Consider the following 20,319-nt stretch of genomic DNA (forward strand, 5'->3'; position numbering starts at 1 on the left):
TCCAAAGCGTTTGTGTGTCCTGGAAAACATCACTCCAAGCAGTTTACTAAGTTAGAAAACACAGATACCAGAAGCTGTTTACACACGGTTGCCAGGTATTTTCTGTGATGAGATCCAGAATTTCAGTTTTGCCTATATAACAGCATGTAGGTTTTGGCACTAATTTGCCCAGACAGAGTGGGAAATTTTAGTAGTGATTTCCTTTTCTGTGTGATATCCTGGAACTTTTTTTAGCCATTGATTCTTGTCCTTATTTCCTCTAAGCTTAAAAGCCAGTCGGAGATCTTCCCCATGAATGTCCTGCCACTAATACAGTATGTTGCCTCATTGTCAAACTTAATCATTGATGAACCTGCAGCATTAAAAGTGGCTGGCAGACCATTTTTCCAGCTGTTTTCAGATTATTTCAAATTTATATTAATAAAAAGCAGGTGCATTTATTGTAGATTAGACTGGAGTCCACTATATGCTATAGATAGGATAGAATAGAATAGTTCCATTTGGAAGGGACCTACAACGATTATCTAGTTCAACTACCTGTCCACTTCAGGGCTGACCAAAAGATAATCAGACCATTTAACGCCAGTCTTAAACCTGTTAGAGCCTAAACGGTAACGAATAGTTACAGGGGAGCTCACGTTTTGGAGATATGGAGCATGTTCTGTTTATAAGGTCCAGAAAATGACAAACGGTGCAGTATGGAGTTGAGCACGTGAAAAGCCCTCCCTGCCCCCCCGTTGTAATTTGTCTTTTTCCCTTTCCCCATCACGCACAGTTGTGTTTGCCTGTAGGTGTGCGTCTCCTTTTGGCTAGTTGCCTTGAGGTGGCTGATGGGGAGAGCAGGAACCAAACCAAATGCTACAGCTTGAGCTTAGGTTGCATGCTCTGGGGGTTGAGCAGAAGTTGGATGGCTGGGCCAGGGGCTTCTCCTCCTCTACCTCATTGCCCCTTTTACCCCACCCTGTCTCCTGTGCAACTGCAAACTGAGCTGCTTAGTGCAACCCGGCTGCCAGCGAGCAGTGAGTGGTACAGGAATCCATCTGTGTGAGGGGAGGGGAAGCCGAGCCTTGCAGAAGACCGACCGGGTGATGGACCTAAAGGCTTTGGGAACTTTGGGAGTGTTTTGCATATAGCTGCATTTTATAGCATAAGCAGGGAGGGATTATATGTTGTTGTGTTGTGAACCAGTAAATGTGAAATGCTGTAACAGCAGAACGTTGTCTTCATAGTGAACAGACTGTTTCTTCAAAAAGCAGCAATTGAAGAGCAGCCTAGTAGCTGATACGAAATGGCCATGCTGTAAGCATTTATGTAACTGAGGCCTGAATAAATATAATTAATTTAATTATTTTACTATCTAGGTGATACAGGAAAATAATAGTAAAGTTTTTTTTAATATGTTTGATTTTTAAAATTTGTTAAAATGCTTAAAATGTTCCCAAGCCCTAAAACATTTTAAAGTTGTAAATTGGGGGCAGGGAAGAGAGGGGCTAGGAGACAGGGATATTACCTGTGCTTTGACACAGCAGAAACCTTAAAGTCTCTAAGTCATGTGGTTTTTTTCTTGCTATGATCCTTAGAGTTTTCTGAGAGTCATGCTGGAGTCTGGGCATGCCTCCCTTTATGTGTATTTGCTAAATAGACTCTTGTTTTCCCCTACATGTTCTCTTTTCCAGTATGTATTACATGAATGTGAATACTTCTGATGGAAGTCCTTGATTTGAATTAATATCTCCATAGGTTGCCCGAAAGCTTTCCTGAATTACAGAATCTAACGTGTCTTTCAGTAAATGACATCTCTCTGCAAGCACTACCTGAAAACATTGGGAAGTAAGTTTTTTTTATAGTTTATTACTATCTCAATTTATTTTCTCTTTATTGTTACGCCTGTTGTAAAAATGACTTGCATAATTGTATGTAATATAAAGTTATTTACAGTCTGTGCTTATTTTTTATGTTCTTTCTGATCTGAGGGATCCGTTTAAGAAAAATCCCTCTGCATTTTCGCTTGATATTAGCAGGCTAATGCAGAATCTGAAGCATGTGTGTTTATGTTCCGACTCTGTTCTCCAGGATTTGGAGTAACTTGGAATTTTAGGTGCAAAATTAAATAGGTGTTTTGTGATGCAGATCTGACCTTTTGCTTTTCTTCATTGTAGTAGACCATTGATCCATTATTGTTAATGTGTCAGATGGCTTGCAGCTTAGCTCAAAACCAGACAATTGTTGGCACAAGAACAGATGGGTAGAAGCTGGCTGTGATCAGGATGGAAATTAGAAGGTTCCTAACTATAGGAGCAGTCTGGTTCTAAAAAAAACACCAGTGGGATCTGTGGAGGTGAAAACTCACGGTACAGCTCTTAAGATGAAATTTGATAAGGTTTTAAGATGTGTTTGTTAACTCTGGAAAGTAGAGCAAGGTTGCGAAGTCAGACTTCCAAAGTGGAGATACGTGGAAAGCAAAGTGAACATTGTTTATCTGTCTCATTTTGACTGAAATGAACGTCCACACTTGCAGAAGGGAAATCCCTCTGCTCTTAGTGGAGAGAAGGGTATCCCTTCCAATTTGAAGGAGAAGAGGTAGTTCCATGTCTCCTCACTTGAATATGTGAGGATGGCTGTGCTGGTTCAGATCAAAGGCTCATCTAGCCCAGCTTCCTCCTACAGTTGCAGTAAGTAGATGCCTAGTGAGGATTAAGAAGAAAAGTGTGTGTTTGATTACTCCTCTTTCCATCCCCTGACTGTTTCTGGTTCAGAGGATTTAATGAGCTTTGGATTTTGGTTTGTCTAATTGGTAGCCCATAACGAATCTCTCTCCCACGTACTTGTCCAGTTTCTCCTTGAGCTTATGTAGACATCTTTAGTATTCTCCCCTGGCAAATAGCTGCACGGGTCTATTACCCATTGCATTGATTTCTTGTTGGGTTTTTCTGGGCCTGGCTCTACCTATCTTGCCTGTGATCCTTAGTATTGGAAGAGGCAGTAAGCAGCTGATCCCTATGGACTTGATCTGCTGTCAGTGCCTTTGTAGTTTTCTACCATATCCCCAGGTGCTTTTTTCCAGGCTGAAGAGTCTAACTTGCTATTCCAGCTTCAGGAATAGTCTTCACAAAACTTAAGATATCTGTGCTTTAACTGGGAAAAGTTATAGTTTGTTACTTTTGCTGGGAAACATACCATTTTAGAGAATTTGAAATTTCTTACAGCACCTGATGTTCTCTATTTCCACCCCCCCTTTTTTTTTTAATCTGCACCTGCCTTTATGGTTACCTTGCCCATATTGTTTTTCTAAGTTGCCATGTACTGAACCACTTCCACCTTTCTTCAGAAAGCTATAGTAACTCAGGTGTTGAGTCATGAGTATCAGTAGAGGCCTATTAATCTCGGACATCCTTTCATAAAGTGGAATATTTCTAACATGGATTCTTTGGAGAGTCAGTATAGTTCCTAACAGTAAAACCCAACTGTTGCTAAACAGAGGAGTCCTCCAGAAGGGATCTTATTTTTAAGAGCTCCTGCAAGTTCAGACTGGCATTGCATTAGCCACTTCCCATGGGTATGAAAGCTGTCAGCTGGCACCACTCCAGCAGCAACAGAAGTGGAAAATGTCTTTTGAAACCTTACGCAAGCACTAACAGGTACAACTAACATGTGCCCAGTGACTATGGCAAAGTCTTACCTAAAAATTGCTTGGGCCAGGGCTTTTGTGATATTCTTCCTTTTCTGTAAAAGTTCACAAAACTTTTCATGCAGCTTTTTGCAGCACTGGCAGCTAAGAACAGGCTTGTTCAGACTTTGCGGTTACTGAAAATGAAGGCCAAAAGTTTGGGATCCTGCCTAATTCTGAAAATGAATACAAGAAACGTGACAAGCTGAAACGATTCCCAAAGCATGAGGTGGACTGCTGCTTTGTAGACAGTAGAATCATAGAATCATAGAATCATTAAGGTTGGAAAAGACCTCTAAGATCATTGAGTCCAACCGTCAACCCAACACCACCATGCCCACTAAACCATGTCCCTAAGCGCCTCATCTACACGTCTTTTAAATACTTCCAGGGATGGTGACTCAACCACTTCCCTGGGCAGCCTGTTCCAAGGCCTGACCACTCTTTCAGTAAAGAAATTTCTCCTAATGTCCAGTCTAAACCTCCCTTGGCGCAACTTAAGGCCATTTCCTCTCGTCCAATCGCTGGTTACTTGGGAGAAGAGATCAACACCCACCTCGCTATAACTTCCTTTCAGGTAGTTGTAGAGCGCAATGAGGTCTCCCCTCAGCCTCCTCTTCTCCAGGCTAAGCAGTCCCAGTTCCCTCAGCCGCTCCTCATAAGACTTGTGCTCCAGACCCTTCACCAGCTTTTTTGCCCTCTGGACACGCTCCAGCACCTCCATGTCCTTCTTGTAGTGAGGGGCCCAAAACTCAGTATTCGAGGTGTGGCCTCACCAGTGCTGAGTACAGGGGCACGATCACCTCCCTACTCCTGCTGGCCACACTCTTTCTGATACAGGCCAGGGTGCCATTGGCCTTCTTGGCCACCTGAGCACACTGCCGGCTCGTGTTCAGCCGGCTGTCAACCAGCACCCCCAGGTCCTGGGGGAAATCTGGGCACCTTTCCAGCCACTCTTCCCCAAGCCTGTAGCGTTGCCTGGGGTTGTTGTGGCCGAAGTGCAGGACCCGGCACTTGGCCTTGTTGAACCTCATACAGTTGGCCTCAGCCCATTGATCCAGCCTGTCCAGGTCCCTCAGTAGCTAGAGGAAGGTTGCTGGCTTCCCTGGGAGGTCACTGACTGCAGTGGCTCTGGCTTCTTGCTTGTCCTGCATGTCATTTGGTGGTGTGTGTGGTGATAGCCTCTGTTTTGGAGCAAATGACTGGAGACAGCTTTGGTTACAGTGGGGATACCAGACATTTGTAGAGATGTCAGTATGTGGAGCTGTGCAAGAATAAGGGTAAAAATTTGCCTATTATTGATCATAAGCTGTCCAGGGAAATGCTGTGATACTATTTCAGCCCTACATGAGCTGTTGCAGAACAGAGCAGTGTAACCTATCGTCCCTCAAAGTTTGTATCTGTTTCCCAATATTGAAGCTAAAAACCAGGAGTCCTCGCTTGCTTCGGGAAGAGCCATATGCTTGTCCTGGTCGTCTTGATGAGTTCTACTGGAGGGCTAGACTTTTATTCAAGTCTGACAGGCCTGCTTTGATCTGGGAAGTGCTCCCAGGTTAGCTATCTAGAATATGAATATTGTATTTTTACAAAAACACTTTGATCTCATTAGTAGACATTTCTGCTATCAGATTTATGCTTAAAGAAGCAGAGACAAATGTGTGGAACTGTTGGCTTTGGCTCATCAGGTATTCACGGTAGGTGGGAATATGGTAGCTGGGAAGTCAACGGTAAGCTTGGGCTAAAGACGCATGCTTTCCAACTCAGAAGAATATTAACGTAACACAAGGGAAACTCATGGCTTGTCCACCCAAAATGTAACTGTTCCTGAAGTCTGTTGGGGAATGTCTTGGTGACAGAGAGAAAGGGATCTGGTCTGGTTCCAGTTGGAAATTATTGGGAGGTCTTGTTCGTAGCCAGTTAGAACTGCAACCTGAAGTCCTTATGGGTCACTTACCTCTGAGAGTGTGTTTTATCAAATTTTTAGCAGTAGATCTATATTTATTTTTCTCAGTCTGGCTACTAACAAGTGCAGCTTTCCCTTTTTAGTTCACAAAATTTTCATCATTTATTGCAAGTGAATTTGATGGTGCAGCTGTCCGCCTTGTGTTTGGTAAAAAAAGTGAAATGCTCTTTGGATTCTCCAAAGGTTGCCTACTCGTGCTCTGTGTTCCCTTCTCTGTTCTTTTCCCTCTGCACTTGCTGGGACCCACAAAATGCTGAAGAGACCAAGTAAGGCTCTTAGAGGTGTTTGGATATGTTTGCAAATGCCTTACTGGAGTTTCTGTGTGCTTTGGATAATAATCCATGGTGTTATTTGATGGAATAGGCTGGATTTATGTGCTCTGTATGAGATCTGTCAAATAGTGAGCAAACAAATATATACTGGTGATTTATTCTGCTACAGTTGGGTTGTTTGGGGAAAAACTTGGAAGTCCCTGAGCTTGCTGCCGGTCTTCCTGCCACTAGAAGATGTGGAAACTTAGGGAAATACATCCTAAATTCTTACGGTCTTATACTCTTGTCTGGGAAACTGCCTAATACAGCCAGTGAAATCTCTAATTCATCTCCATGTATGACGTGGTTTAACCCCAGCCAGCAACTAAGCCCCACACAGCCGCTCGCTTACTCCCCCACAGTGGGATGGGGGAGAGAATCGGAAGGGTACAAGTGAGAAAACTCGTGGGTTGAGATAAAGACAGTTCAATAGGTAAAGCAACAGCCGCACGCGCAAGCAAAGCAAAACAAGGAATTAATTCACTCCTTCCCGTCGGCAGGCAGATGTTCAGCCACCTCCAGGAAAGCAGGGCTCCATCACGCATAACAGTTACTTGGGAAAACAAATGCCGTCACTTCGAAGGTCCCCCCCTTTCCTTCTTCTTCCCCCCAGCCTTATATGCTGAGCATGACATCATATGGTATGGAATACCCCATTGGCCAGCTGGGCCAACCATCCCGGCCACGCTCCCTCCCAGCTTCTAGTGCACCTGGCAGAGCACGGGAAGCTGAAAAGTCCTTGACTATATGAACATTACTTAGCAACAACTAAAACATCAGTGTGTTAACAACATTATTCTTATACTAAACCCAAAACACAGCACTATACCAGTGGTGTGGTTGCTATCTGGAGTGAAACAGCGAATGCTAATGCATATGAGATTATTTTAGCTAATAATTAGGTGGGTGCAGCTTGGAGCAGGAGTTGTCCTGTTGGCTAGTTGAACCATTTGGAGAAACAAGGTACAGAATTTAAGCTGTGAGTGGGAGTGTCTTTTACAGCGTTTCTCAGTCTAATGAGAGCAAATCTTAATTTCCTTGCCTATTCTGCAGGACTGTGTGTGTCTGTAGAGCTGCCCAACGAGCAAGCATAACCTGTTCCTCCCAGCGTGGGTAGCATTTAGGAATTTCCACTTGCTTCCAGGATTTTTCTTCAATACTTCCTTATTCGTGTAACACCCAAAGCACAGGGCATGACTTTTTCCTGAAATTCAAAAATCAGAGTATTTGTATGTAAGGGTATTTGGGTAAATCAGGGTGTTTGTCTGTAAGGCGTCCTAGGGCATACCTTACAGTAGTATGAATAATCTAACGTCTGTCCCCAGCACCTTCTCTGTCCATATGTGTTCACTCTGTAGCGTTGGCTTCGGGGTTAGTTCCCCACCATCACCACCACAAGCCCACTGTGATGTTGGCTTTTTACCAGCAAAGATTTGGGAACTTACAGATCCATACAGTGCTCTCATGGCTTAACGTCTAGAAAGAGAAGAGAGATTGTGTCAGCTTTGTATGTTTGTTTATTTATTTGTGGTTCTTAGGCTTGAATGAAGTCCAGGAACCTTCTTTGGAAAGTCTTTTATGTGCGTCTCTGATGTTTAATCTAGCATCGGACTCTCAGATGGGTGCTTCACAAGGAACCGGCCCTAGCCAAAAAACTAGTCCTTTCAGCATGAAATGCGTATTTGAAAAAGACAGTTATCTGTCAAACTCTGTGGAGACAACAAAATCAACAAGTTTCTTTAACAGCTGAAGCAAAGTGCAGAGCTTCACTACTGTGCTTTAAATTATGATTTAAGGCCTGCTGCCCATCAGCACACCAAACACCTAACTCGTATCCAGTTTTTAGCTTTCACCATTTTTTCAGCAGTCTTGTCTGTGCCTGAAAAAGATAAAAATTACCTCTTTTTTTTTTGGATGCTAAGGTTTAAAATATGAGATTATTACTGACTGGCAGGTAGAGTCCCTGCCTGAACTCTTAACATGGCAAATAAAAAAGCTTTCCTTTGCTGTACGCAATCCTTCCCCCCCAAAAACATACAGATGGTCTTCTACTTGGACATGACCTCCAAATCCTGAGGATTTAACAAAAGATCATAGTAATATCATGATTCATAGTATCCCCATCATTCACAGCCTCCCTCCCCCCCTTTTTTTCGGAGAACTGCACAGTCTGTGATGCAAGAAAGTAGAATAGCTTTATTTTAGCTTCAGGAACTTCTGATGGGGGGAGGGGTGACTTTCTTTAGACGGGAAGGATATTCTTCTGATGTCGATGACTGATGAGTCTGGTTTACCCCCAAGCTGCAAGCAGGCTGAATGGATCTGTGGACCTTACTACTGAAAGGGAATTACCAGGTAAGCAGAGAAATTTTCCTCTTAACGTCTGGAGCTAGCAGGTAGAATGCCGAAATAGGCATTTCATTATGAGTGAACATAATGAAAAGAATAGAGCAAATGTTACTGCACTTAGGAGCATTGTTTTGTGGAAAGATTTGTTATAGGCATGCTTTTTGAGAGTTGTGGAACCACAAATATCCAGAGATTCCATGTTAGAGAAACAAAGTCACTGAGCATGGTGGGTTTTTATATATGTGTGTGTTTAGAGGTTTTGAAGTTTTCAGCAACTTCTGAACTCAGAATCTTTGAAGTTGATCTGAATAGGAGTAGATGGAGAATAAAAGGTCTTCAAAGGCCAGGATGATGTGCTTAATGCAGGTGATCCAGAAGCAGATCAGAATGGCATGCTTATTCTGATAATGGACTCCTGGGCCAGTCCTTGACTGTGTTTTTCTTAGTGTATGCTAGGATGCCTCAAGTGTAGATTACACATCTGGTAGCATCACACGGAATGGAAAACACTCTTAAAATTGCGTGGAAGAAGACAATGTAATCCTGTTTTAAGGTTTAGCATAATAATGTCTGATTAAAATACGGCCTTACATGATACAACAAAAGTGATGGGGAGGCTTATCTTGCGAATACATAGAAGGAGGACTGTAGGTGGTCTGGCTAGGCTGATATAAATAGTATTAAAAGCTCTCTGACTTATCTGAATTTAGCATGACAAGTAGTATTTAGGAGTTTGAGTAGGTAGAGCATTCAGTGTTAATCACAGCTGTTTGCTAAATGGCAAAACTGAATGTTAAGGAACTCAAAAGTTTATTTCAGGAACACTGTTTAACAATGTAATAGTGAATGCAGTGCCATCTGGCCTTTAAATAAGAGATATTGCATCTTGTATGTTACACAAGGAAGAAATATTTAACATATGTTTAGCAATTTTTTTTGAAATAAAGTTATTCCATTTTTTATTTAAGTTGTTGAAGATTGACATTGCATGCGTAGAATGGAAGATATTTTGAAAATGAAATCTTCTTGTAATAGTGCATTGGCTTAGCCTCCCCAACCTGTTTCGGTAATCTTGATAAGCAAATGGCAGAATGCTCAGTTAAAGCATTCAAAAGTGAACAGGCTGAGCCGTAATTACGAATCTCTCTCTTCTTCTTAATGATGCCTTTTGAAGGTCATAGTGAGTTCAGTGTTCCTGTCTGTTTTTTGGACCATGCTTGTTGCTATGTGTGAGGGGGAGAGAGAGTAAAATTGATCTCAGCAACTTGAAAACGCAGCTTATGTAGAAAACTAGTCTTAATTAGCAGCTTAGACCACCTCTGTTACATATTTTGGGAATTCCTTGGCCATAAACTGTAGAACTTTCCTCTGTTTTTAAAATTTGGATGTGACTTACACTACTGGCCGTCTGTTTAGTCTTTCCTCCAGTTAGTAGCTGATAAGATACTAATATTTTTTATCCTTCTGTTTTCACTTGTAGAAGATCTGTAGCTTTTTACAAGCCAATTAATGGTATTGACAATTCAATTTAAGTAGCTGACTAGGCAAATGCTCTTCCTCTGGCTTTCAGTGTCTTTGCTCTTTAAGTCTAGGATGACAAAATTATCAACTTTACTTTCTTTTGTGGCTTTTTAAAATCAGTCTTCCAAGGAGGGAGTATTTTTCCCCCATAATTTGTGTCCACTTCTCCCAGCTCTGTAGAAATGGCAGGTATTAGGAACATACTCCTTACTTTCAGATTTTCTTACTAGAATTATTCTTACTAGAATACTGTCCTGCTTGTCAAACTCCAGAAGTGGACTGCAAAGGAAAGCCTCGTATGCCTTTCCCGTGCACATTATACACCTAAACTTGAGAGGAAAGAATAGTGTTTAACTTGGATGCAAGTTACTTCAAGTTGCTTTGCTTCAAAAAGGAGGAGGGGGAATGCTCTCAGAGATGACTTCTGGAAGAGTGATCTTTAACAATACTGGTGAGACGTAATAACAGTTTCATCAAAACTAAATCTAGTTACCTTGCTTTGCAGTTGTTTTTACAGCATCCCTTACATTCCAAGGTAGAACCGTAGGACTTCACATGTGTGAAGATAGTTTGCTTTGAAATGGATAAGTGCCCCCATTTAGGAAATTAATACTTCCTGTAATTTCTGGCTCATGTGAGAATTTCTGGGATTCGGTAGCTAGGAATTTGCCAAAATTGCTTTCCCCTATTGCATGGTGTGGGCATAAGGTCTCTCTCTTTAAATTCTATGAGATTCATCTTACAAAAATTCATTAGTGCTCTTCTTTATCATTCACACTTTAAAACAGGTTTCCATAACCAAAGAGTAACCAAACAAAGACACAGGAGTCTGGTTAAAGCTGACATTTGGGAAAAAAAAAACAACAAAACAAAAAAAAACTTTAAGCTTAAGCCAGACTTTTTGGAGAAATAATCTTCTTGAGAAAAGGAAACTAGCTGCAATTCTGTACTATTTGTAGGTTACCGTATAATGGATATGAATTTTAAGGTTCTTTCATGATGACTTTGTCTAATTATATGGCAGCATTAAGCAGTTGTTGGAAGCAAAATAAGCATGTAGTGTTGAACCTTTTAAAAAGCGGGGCAAAATGCATACCGGGAGTGTATAGACCACAAACTACATGGTTATATGTTAACAGAACCTTAGGAAATTCAGGAAGCTTAATCCTTCCTTATAAGGCTAATGTTTTTGTTGCGTTGGAAATGTCATTACACCAAAAATCCATATGGAGCTGGTTCTTCAGACACTGAGGAAGGTATAGTAACTGTGGGTGGGGGAAATAAGGCAGACTCAGGGAAGAACTGAAGTGCTGGAAAGGGGTGCGTGTTACAGAAACTCTTGAAACCACCCAGGTTTAAGGAACTAATTTCATAGAATCGTAGAATGGTTTGGGTTGAAAGGGACCTTCGAAGATCATCTAATCCAACCCTCCTATTGTGGGCAGAGACATCTTTCATTAGATCCCGTTGCTCAAAGCCCCATCCAACCTGACCTTGAACTGCCAGGGTTTAAGTCTAGGATGACAAAACTTCTCCCCCAACTTCTCTGGGGAACCTGTTGCAGCATCTCACCATCTTCATCTTAAAAAATTTCTTCCTTATATCCAACTTAAACCTACCCTCTTTCAATTTAAAACCATTGTCCCTTGTTCTGTCACTGCAGACCCTGGTAAAAAGTCTCTCTCCATCTTTCTTATAAGCCCCCTTGATATATTGAAAGGCTGCAATAAGGTCTTCCCAGCGCCTTCTCTTCTCCAGGCTGAACAACCACCCCAACTCTCTGAGCCTTTCTTCATAGGAGAGGCATTCCAGCCCTCTCACCATTTTTGTGGCCCTCCTCTGGACCCGCTCCAAGAGGTCCATGTCTGTCTTGTGCTGAGGGCCCCAGAGCTGGATGCAGGACTCCAGGTGGGGTCTCACCAGAGCAGAGTAGAGGGGCAGAATCACCTCCCTCGACTGCTGGCCACGCTTCTTTTGATGCAGCCCAGGATTCAATTGGAGTAGGAGTTGGAGTTTGGAGACTGGTCTTTTCAGGTTCTTTCTGTAGTCAGTAATACAGTCAATGAAGAGAGGGTGCGAGAAAGAGGCTTCTTTTGGGAGTGATTTGGAACAGGAGCCTATCCCAAAGGTATATGCTGTACCTTCAAATACTTATGGTCTGAGTAAGTGGCATTTTGAGAGCTGGCTAGTGAATGATTAACCCTGTCATTTCCTTGGGGAAAAAAAGCTGCTAAATGTCAGGTTCTCAATGAATTGTGGGTGTGCAGCTAGAAGCCTTGTGGGATGGGAGTAGCTTAATAGGATCCTGTCAGGTGAGTAACTGGTACGTCCTGGGGCAGGGTCATACATGTTAGTGGTAGTTTTATTTGGGCAGTGGGGATGGGCTGTAATATATTTAAATATGGCTAGTTTCATCCATTTTGTATGCTGTTGTCAGAGTACCACAGTTACTTTCTCATCTCTTGGAAGACCCTTGATAGACAAAAAAAGGGCATGTTCCTTTTCTGCACAAAAAAGAAAGAGTTGCCTAGTTTAAACTCCCTTCCTTCCCAATCTAGTGTCACGATGAATGTTTCAACATGTACGTGCTGTGCAGAGATGCGGGGGCAGGCGTTATCAAAGTAACAGTAATCTTCAGATGCTGGCCCAGCGAACTAAAGTCCTTTGGAACTGGTGGAAATAGCCAGAATGTGGACTTCATATCTCATTTCTGTATGCTGCATCTTTGGACTGTGTTCTGTAGCCATGGCTACTGCTGCACAAAAAACTGTAATACCAGACCAAATTGAGAATCTGTACTGTGTTCTCACCTTAGCCATCCTTATTGTGTAGGACCTTCCCTGATTCTGAATAAATATAGGAACTATACCCGTTCTCCTGTCTTTCCCTTATTTTTGCAGTCTTACAAATGGGAGGAAAAACTACATTTGGGATTTTACATTCCCCTAACCAGCTGAAGCTTGCTGGAAAGGGTGCAGATAGGGCCATGCATTTCTGCAGGTGCTTTAGATCTTCATCTCTTCCAACTTTGCTTCCTTGTTCCTCAAAGCCTGACTTCTTGTCTTGCATACTCAGCTGTGTGATGCTGTTGACATAAGGTCAAAATATGTGACTTTTATTACTGAAATAAGAGAACACTGTTGTGCAGTTTTTATTGACTAAGCACCTTTAGCTTTTATATTAGTCCTTTTATCATCTATCTTCATTTTCTACTAGCTTTTCCCACATTTCTCTTTCCACCTTTGTATTTTTAACTTCATTTTCACGAGAAAATAGCATGTGTCTTACTGTGCTTGCCAATGCTTTCCTCAGAAGCCTTTGCTGGTGTGCCCCAAGGGTTTGGGTTCTCCCAGTCCTGTTGCAGGGACTGGGATAAAAATGGGATATAAAGTGTTGTCTGTTGTCACTCTTAAGGGTGACTTTCTGTCCCCTTGAATAGGGGAATGATGTAGCCGTCCCTGATAAAGTTAAAGCACTAGGATAACTCATCTTAGTTTTGTATTTTATAACTTAAAAGACAGAGTATATTTAATGTATGTGGTACACTGAAAATGTAATTTCATCCAAAGTAACTAGGGAACATGTCTCTCTGTCTGTCTCCTTTTTTCTCTCCTCCCTCTCCTCCCTCTCCTCCCTCTCCTCCCTCTCCTCCCTCTCCTCCCTCTCCTCCCTCTCCTCCCTCTCCTCCCTCTCCTCCCTCTCCTCCCTCTCCTCCCTCTCCTCCCTCTCCTCCCTCTCCTCCCTCTCCTCCCTCTCCTCCCTCTCCTCCCTTTTTTCTTTAGTGCTGTTGGTGTTGTTTTACCTATTGGAGTGAATTGCTGTTGTCCAGAGAGTCATCTGCTTTTGAAATGGTTGTTTTGTAGGGCATGTTGCTACTGATAATCTCTTTGCAATTAATCCAAAGAAAAACTTACTGACTTTGTAAAGAGAAGAAAAAGATGCTTTGGTTCTGATCTTAGTGGCTGGTTCTAGCCTTACCTTTATTTTGGAGGAGATCACTGCAGTTGACATGAAGGAGTATTTGCGGTGTTCCCTATCAGTGGACCATGTTGGATTGCGAGTTTCTCTCTCAAATCCTGACAGGAATGCTCAAGAAAGTCACTTCCAGCATTTATGGACTACTTTGTTGCTATTAGTTTTGTTCTCAATTACTGATTTCACATTCTTCTTTTCATTCTTCTAGCTCACATGATGAATACCAATAAATACAGTTGCTTTAGGTACAGCACTGAATAAGTGTATCTGGTTTGTGCTGAAAACCTGACATTTTTAGGCATGTTGTATCTTTAAATTTGACTTGGTTCCACCCTTATACCAGAAATCATCGGAAATGCTGAGATGGAAAACTTTGCAATTATTTCAGTTACTGCATCTTCCGCCTGGTTTGGCTGTTGCCTTGTGCTCAGTAATTTCACAACTTGCTCAGTGTTCGAGGTGTGTGTGGTAGCTTTTGCGGTGAGAATTATTACAATATTAATGCTTTTTACAAGCTTCTGTGAAATAGCTTCTTACGATAGTAGTCTTGGAAAAGTACTTAGGGTTTTTTGGGATTTTTTTCTTTTTTTTTTTCTTTCTCCTTAGAATATAGATGACATTTTGCTTGTACATTTTCTGTTGTTTTTTTCTGGGAGAGCGAGGACTGCGTTGGAGAGCAGCCTGCAATGCTCTGTGGTGCATTTGTGTTTCTAAATGCAGTTGGTGAACAGCCGCTGATGGAACTGTGTCTCCTGTCTCAGTAGACTAGATTGCTGTTGCCTTTGCATGTTATGGATCGAAACAGGTAACTCCTCATGACTGGTTTTCTCTCCTAGATGAAGATTAGGATTGGGGAAAGTCTCTGAAATTGTTAAAGTATGGCTTCCTTTAGTTCCTTTCAGAGACTTCAGAAAGACTCTTGACTAACAGTGCACCCATCAAATTAAGGGCAGAGGGAAAAGAAGAAATGATTTCATTTAGTATATTGTGAAAAATCTCTATTTGTAGTTAAGAAGAGGAAGAATTACACTTTGTGGAGAGAAATGTGTTATTAAATCAGAAAACATATTTGAAAAATAGAAAGAAATGTCGGGTTTTTCTTGCAAATGACTAAAAATCCTGTTTCTTAACATACCTTAAAAACAGAAAAATGTTAGTGAACATATAACGTGTTAAGAACCTGTTGGTAAATTTAAGGAAGAGCTATACCTCTGCTCTGTAATGTGTTGGAGACTGGTGCTTCAATACATCAGCATGCCTTTTGTATGATAACTGTACATTTTCCTATTTTAAATTGCAGCACATAAGTTTGCTGGGAGCCGCTTCTCTAACTAGTCGAAATTTAAGAGTGATGAGTGAAAAATTTGCTCTCATTCTCTGGCCTCTCTTTCAGATGGATCCACCTTAACCATAATACAGTCTAATGGGGCAGCTTTGTTGGTATGAACTTCATAGACTTAGTCTCTATTTTACATTACTTGGTGGGAAGCTTGATTTTGCCTATTGGTGTCCGCTTACATTGGGTTTGGACTCAAGACCTTGGAAGAAGTAGAAAGGATAGGTTAAAGGGGTGGAGGGCAGTGTCTTTGTTTTGTTCCAGGGTAGAGTTATGGTTGTGAGCATGCTGTGGGTGAGAATGGCTGTAGAATAAAGCATCATTTCTCCAGAAAGCTGTGTCATTAGAGATGAAAACGTAACCCCGTAGGTAGCTGACTCCCATAAGAAGAGAACCCAGCCTGGGACTGCGATCAGCCAAAGTCAGTCTCCGAAATGCATGGTACGTGGTTGGATGCAAAGGCAGCTGTTGGTGGGTATCCACAAGGGCACAGCTACCCGGTGAGTCCTCAGCGCTGCTGGCTTGGGCAGTACAGATGCCTTCCCTGCACCTTCTTGGCAGTTGTACTGGCCCAGGTGTTTAAGGGGATTTATTCTATGTTGGATTAGGGATCTGTGTTACTCTTTTTGCTGGGTTATTTTTAAGCAGGATCAGTTTCCTGAGCTGATTCGCTGGCCTGCCCCGGTTTAATGATACGATGAGGCTGGTTAAGGTGGTGGTTCCCAAGTTCTTGCTGTTGAACGTGGTTTTGCTGACAAAGATTTCTGTTTAACCACAACCAAAGTGGTGTCTGATGTAAGAAGAGAAATTAAGAGATTGCACCATTTTACTCATCGACACTTCAATGTGATGGGGCGGGAGATAAGTAGATGCAGGGTGATCTGTAAACACAAGATTACAAGGCAGCTTGGCGGTGTGCGCATCCTTTTTGTATTCTTTTGATAAAAGTGAATCATGCGCCTCACCTAATACTAGCTTGAAGAGAAAGTGCGAAATTCAAAGAAGATTGGAATAGATTTCTAGAAAACCTGTAAGCAAAAATGTAATGGCAATCTGTGAGTGGCAATGTGAGTAAGAGCAGACCCGCGTTCCTCTTGGACAGAAATGGTTCTCCATCACCCCTTCCCCCTCCCCCTCCACTGATTTGGTTTCTGTGAGGATGTCGTATACTGTGTCCTATCTCAACTTGTGTTTTATAGCGTTAAAATTTTTATGTGAGAGTTTTCTCTGTGTCATTGGAACGATGGCTTCCTTATTACCTTGTTTCTGTCAAATGATTTTGAGTGGCAGTAGTTGAGTTATTCTCACTTATCTTTTAACTGAATTTGTAACAGGCTTCTACTAAAATATCTTCCATGATATGGTATGATTTAACTGTATTTCTTCTGGAGGAATACAGAACCCATTGGGTAAAATATCCTTATTTTAAAAGCTGGAGAGAACTGCTGAGACTGTAATCAAAGGTCCTGTGACATTTCGTTCACTGTTTTCTGAAGGCAGTGCGCAATAGGGGCTTGAAATAAGGATGTATTTTTCAGGCACCATACAAAGTCAATCCACAATACAAAGAAAAATCTTTCGCCTTTAATAACTCATTACATCAGTTATATTGCTTTCCCTGCTTAGATAGCTGTACTGGAGTTGCAATATGAAGGTTTTCCTTTAGTTTTAGTCAGATTATCAGCTGCTTTTTTACTGGGGCTAACTAATGAGCCTCTAATTCGGTATGTTGGTATTGTTTGAAGTGAAAACAAATATTTCAATTTTATGTGGTCTGAGTACATGGGCTTGGTTTTTCTTCCTAAGGTGTACAATCAAAAACATTTTGGGTTTAGAATTAACATGTGTTTCAAATTCAGTGGAATTCCTTTTTTAATCTAAATTTTATTTAAGCCCTAGCACACTGTCCCCCTTCCCTGCCCACCAGGACAGAATATATTCTGTCGTAGGAAACTACTTATTTGCAGTCACCATATCTGATTTTTATTTTTCCCTGGGACGCTAGAGGATTAGAGCAGATTATAGTGTTGGGATAATGTCTGACTCCTTGTGTTCCATTTAGTCATAAATAAACCCCTGAAAAATCTGAATGTTGCTATGGTGATGTTAGCAAAAGCCTGGGATATGGAGTGAGCTGCTTAGAAGCATAATGTCACTTACAGTAATGAGTACACCGTCGTTAGAACAGTGATGGGTTTACCTGATGCTCTGTAACTTTGGTAGCCCATGCCAGATTCTGAAAGCGAGTAAGTAAATGCAATTCATATGAATATGCTCTGTTCAGTAACTTGCAACTACTGACCTTTGAACAAATGGAAACTTGTGTTTTGTCTGTTTACTTTCTAGCTTTAATGTGTTGAAGTATCACAGAGAAACAAGCAAAAACTTCCAGTCTCTGTATGCTGCCTTTCACATGATGATCTGGTTGAGTTAAAACAACAAAAAAATCAGTTCACAGCAGTTTTGTTTTAAACTGTGTAAACACACCTTTTCTTCTGAATGTGTGGAACATAAAAAGCAAGTTTGCATTAAAATGTTGTTTGTTCTTTTTTTTTTTTTTTTTTAGTCTTTATAACCTGGCTTCACTGGAACTCAGAGAAAATTTGCTGACGTATTTACCTGAGTAAGTGACATTTCATGTGTTTGATTCTATTAACATAAGATGTTCTTATTCTTAAAATCTGCTAACATATGAAACTGAATGACAGCTAGAAAAAATATTCAGTGCCGATTGGCACCATGTATGAGGTAGAGCTTTGTTTTAGCAACATCTAGTCACATCCATTACTTCAAAGGAGCCTGCAGTCTGTGTCAATTGGTTTTGCTCCATAAAAATATTCTGTATAAAATACAGCAGCGCCAAACGTTTCTTCCTGCATGCATTGAACGAGCGCATCAGCAGTGGGAGTGGTGGCTTGCGTTTTCTCATGCTGAAATTTCACAACTGTGAAGGTAGGATCTCAGACATTTCCACTCTAGACCTTCATAGCCTTTAAATAATCATTCGTGTTCAGGGCTAAGTAACCAAAAGCTTCCAAAACCTGGAGATCAAGGACTTGGTGACAAACTAGGCCTACTGATGTCTGAAGTCTGACTCCACCCACGGTGATTTTGGGGGAAAAAGGATATCTAGATATCTCTGTGCTGTCTGTATTGTGGCAGAGAGATTAGTGGTCTTCTGTAAGATTAATTGGGTATCTTATATTTTGGGGATCCTTTTTGGCTGCCTCGAAGAAGCCTCTTCTTTCTCTAGCGAAGGAGTTTCCTTCCTTCACTACCTGGCTGCTTCTTGCAAGAGTTTTGGTGACTCCTATTCTGCTTGTTTAGATTATCTAATAGATACTATAATAGATTTAACCTGTTTTAATCAGAATCTTTTCCCCAGTCGCTTTGGGGTCCTTTTTTCCTGTCAATGTACCCAGTACCTTGGTTGCGGCTGTTTATAGCTGTGAGCCACAAGGCACTTTAAATGTCAGTGGTCAGAAGATATGAATTGCTAGCTAGGTTTTGCGATGCGGTGTCAGAATGAAGCTATCACAAATGTTGACAATTTTATTGCTCCTGAAAAATTCTGACTGTAAGTAATGTAGCTGACGAGTCTCACTGGCTTTCGTGCTGCTGCAGTTTTGGGGAAGGTAAGCAAGAGCTCTACAACAGACTGCTTTTGAAGTAGAAGGATGGCCCTCTGTGTCCGTTCATGTTCAGAGAACTTCTTTTACATCCTTTTGGGCTTCTCTCTGTTTGCATCCTCAAATCCAACCTAAATACTTCAGAAATGGGTAGATCACGTTGAGAAGATAAATGATGGATTTACTGAGTCTTGAGTCACACTCTTACATGTGATCACTATGGGGAATTTTTATCCAGTTGCGTAACTGTAAATTCCCCCTAAAAATAAATCTAAACTATATGGCATTGTCCACCCCAAGGGACTGATGGTTAAAATAAAGAGTAAAAATTTGATTGCCTATACTAAGTTTTAAGTTTCAAGGCATACAGTTATACTGACAAACCAAATTATTTTTTCAGTAAGATATTCCTGCAAATAGTCTATGCCCAGTAAAATAACTGTCTGTCTACAATATGTTGTAATTTGAAATACGAGTTTCAGTAAAATGAGCTCATTCAAATACATGGGGTTTCTGTTGGTTTAGTCTGATGCGGTTTTGTTTTGATTTATCTCATCTCACAGATCACTTGCCCAGCTGCAGCGACTAGAAGAACTTGATTTAGGAAACAATGAACTTTATCACTTGGTAAGAGAACATGCCACTGAAAGTGCACGTTGGTCTTGTTTTATGCATCATTTAGATTAAATAGGTTGTAGGATGTCCAAAACTGAAGAAAGAAAAATGTATGGAGGGAGAGTCTTTTTACACGTACAAATGAATTTTGGCAGTGAGTTGGTGCTTCCCATATCTGCTTAGCCTTGTTCAGTACAATATTACTTTAGCCAAAAAACTACAGCTGATCTCTAGAAAATGAGAGCACTGCACAGACTTTTTCTACGGAAAGAAAAAGGAGTGGAAGGGCACAAACTCTTGTCTGCACTTGCAATTACAATGAACACATGGGCTTCTGCAGGGCGCTGGATGGGCTGAGCACAAATGAAAGCTCAGCTATTTCCAGGGTGGGCGTAGGAATTTTCGGGAAAGGGCTGAGGGTTGCAGTGTCTGACACTGTGGCAGATAGATCTACCAAAAGATATCTGTCATCTCCCTTAAGCTGACTCAATTAAATGTTGGATTTGCAGTAGATTAAGAGTGTGCATGCAATTTGTTAGTGCATGTCAGGTAAAGTATGGTAGCTTGTTAAGCTATAACAATTAGTTGGTATGATGGAGTTCCCAAATGCTTACGGTCACCCTTGCTGCATTTAACCTTGGTACCTCTAAATAGTGCTTGGAGTGAGGATTGGTTTACTCAGACTGTAATTACAGGGTGGCCGTTTGTTTTTTACTTGAAGTTCCTATGCTACTTAACATTATTACTTTTTATGTTATAGCCAGAAACAATTGGTGCACTTTTCAATCTTAAAGACCTCTGGTTGGATGGAAACCAATTAGCCGAAATACCTCAGGTAAAGATGAGCTGTACTGTTTTGAAGATGCTTTTAAAAGAAAACCTTTTCGTTCATACCTAAAGGGAGGTGATTTACAATTGAATAGTTTTCTCAGTTCACTTCGCCTGGGTTTGAT

The 20,319-nt window shown here is 41.3% G+C and overlaps 1 protein-coding gene across 1 annotated transcript in view; it reads left to right on the forward strand.

Annotated features, from left to right (window-relative positions):
• The window catches only part of LRRC1 (leucine rich repeat containing 1), a 77,220-nt gene that overhangs the window by 33,718 nt on the left and 23,183 nt on the right, over nt 1-20,319 (forward strand). The window contains exons 4-7 of the mRNA XM_075145242.1: nt 1,741-1,830; nt 17,689-17,745; nt 19,315-19,378; nt 20,127-20,201. Of these exons, the coding sequence (XP_075001343.1) occupies nt 1,741-1,830; nt 17,689-17,745; nt 19,315-19,378; nt 20,127-20,201 (286 nt within the window). The remainder of the gene's footprint in view (nt 1-1,740; nt 1,831-17,688; nt 17,746-19,314; nt 19,379-20,126; nt 20,202-20,319) is intronic.

This window comes from Calonectris borealis, chromosome 3 (genome assembly GCF_964195595.1).
Source record: "Calonectris borealis chromosome 3, bCalBor7.hap1.2, whole genome shotgun sequence".
NCBI lineage: Eukaryota > Metazoa > Chordata > Aves > Procellariiformes > Procellariidae > Calonectris > Calonectris borealis.